The sequence below is a fragment of the Ascaphus truei genome, chromosome 11 (assembly GCF_040206685.1).
Source record: "Ascaphus truei isolate aAscTru1 chromosome 11, aAscTru1.hap1, whole genome shotgun sequence".
Lineage (NCBI taxonomy): Eukaryota > Metazoa > Chordata > Amphibia > Anura > Ascaphidae > Ascaphus > Ascaphus truei.
The window spans coordinates 59194012-59195832 of NC_134493.1; the positions used below are offsets into that span (position 1 = coordinate 59194012).

At 40.8% G+C, this 1821-nt stretch overlaps 1 protein-coding gene across 1 annotated transcript; it reads right to left on the reverse strand.

The window, feature by feature from the left end:
• Positions 1 to 272: 272 nt before the first annotated feature.
• On the reverse strand, positions 273 to 1160 carry LOC142463005 (olfactory receptor 1G1-like). Its single transcript, XM_075565201.1, has one exon. It carries the CDS (start codon positions 1158 to 1160, stop codon positions 309 to 311), a length of 852 nt encoding a protein of 283 aa, XP_075421316.1. The 3' UTR covers positions 273 to 308.
• Between the last annotated feature and the right edge of the window lie 661 nt (positions 1161 to 1821).

Sequence of the window (1821 nt, forward strand, 5' to 3'; positions counted from 1 at the left end):
ATATATAAACTGTGTCTGTGTGTGTGTCTGTATGTGTGTCTATGAGAATATATATATATATATATATATATATATATATATATATATATATATTTTATACTGTACATGATGCAGAATCCCTGATTTATATGATATTCCCACGTACTGTGCAGGGTCCCTGTAAGGCACAGGGCTGTTCTATACATACACACTATACATGCTGCAGGTTCCCCTCTGATACGCAGCTGAGACAGGAACACTAGCACAGTATATAGCACCTACAGATCCCTCACATACCTTTCTCACCTTGACGTGAATCCAGAACTCATCTATAAACTCAGCCTAATGTCTGTTCCTATGTGAAAGTGTTTGTGCAGAGTATTTCTAAGTGCTCCTTTGAGCTCCTTATTTCTCAGACTGTAAATTAATGGATTTAATAAAGGGGTAATAACAGTATAAATAACAGACACCAGATTGTCACTAATACCAGGGTGACTTGGTGCGGGACGTAAATATGTAAATAAAAGAGTCCCATAAAAGATAAAGACCACAGACAGGTGAGATGCGCAGGTGGAGAAAGCTTTGTGTTTCCCTTCCTTGGTCGGGATCCCCAGGATTGTACGGAATATGTGTATGTATGGGATAAAAGTGATTAATAAGGCAGGTAATGCTAAAAATAACGCTGTAAGAAATATGGCCAGGATGTTTATGAAGATGTCAGTGCACGAGAGCTGTAACAGGAGGGGCAGGTCACAGAAGAAGCTCTGAATGATATTTGGGCCACAAAAGTTCAACCTGTGTGTACAAAGTGTCTGTATCAATGAGTTGGATAATCCAAGAGCCCACGCCACTGAGGCCAGTTGGGCACAGACTTCCCAAGACATGACGTGACTGTAATGCAGAGGGTGGCAGATGGCAACGTATCTGTCATAGGACATCCCTGCCAGCAGGAAGATCTCAGAACTGGCAAAAGTCAGGAAGAAAAACATCTGAGCTCTACAAGCTGTTAGGGAAATTGTCCTAATGTCAGTGAGTAAGTCAGCGAGCATCCGAGGGACAGTGACAGAGGAAGAGCCAGCGTCCAAACACGCCAGGTTACCAAGGAAAAAATACATTGGGGTGTGAAGACGGGAGTCATTGTGGATAAGACCGAGAATGAGAAGGTTTCCTGACAAAGTCATGAGATAGATGAGGGAAAACAGCAGGATTAATATGTATTGAATCTTTGGGAAATCAGAGAATCCAAGAAGGAAGAATTCATGTGATATTGTTTGGTTTTCCAGGCTTATGTTCACCATGTAGTCAGCTGCATTGAAAAACCCAAAAGACACAATATTAGATGTGCTGAGAGGATACAGAGTAACACAATATTACAGGTGCTGAGAGGATACACAGTAACACAATATTACAGGTGCTGAGAGGGTGCACAGTAACACAATATTACAGGTGCTGAGAGGATACACAGTAACACAATATTACAGGTGCTGAGAGGATACACAGTAACACAATATTACAGGGGCTGAGAGGATACACAGTAACACAATATTACAGGTCCCAAAAACAGAAAAGACGGTGCAAAACAGCGCTAAAACACACAATGACAATAAAATATAATAGGCAGCCAGACAAAAACTGACTGTACAGTCAGTAACTAGACAAAGGAAAAAAGATAAGCCGGCGCCAGTTCAAACCGTGACGTGTATAGTCCAAATCAAGTCCTTTTGTGATGGTGATGAGCAAATTGCAGATTTCCTCCAAAACGTGACGTGATATGTGAAAAAATAAAGAGAGAATTATAGTGCAGTATGTCAAATTGAGGACATAAAAACATATAACACTGAC

Coding starts and splice junctions, on each gene's coding strand:
- LOC142463005 (XM_075565201.1), bottom strand. CDS start 1,160: ATGACTTTGTCAGGAAACCTTCTCATTCTCGGTCTTATCCACAATGAC.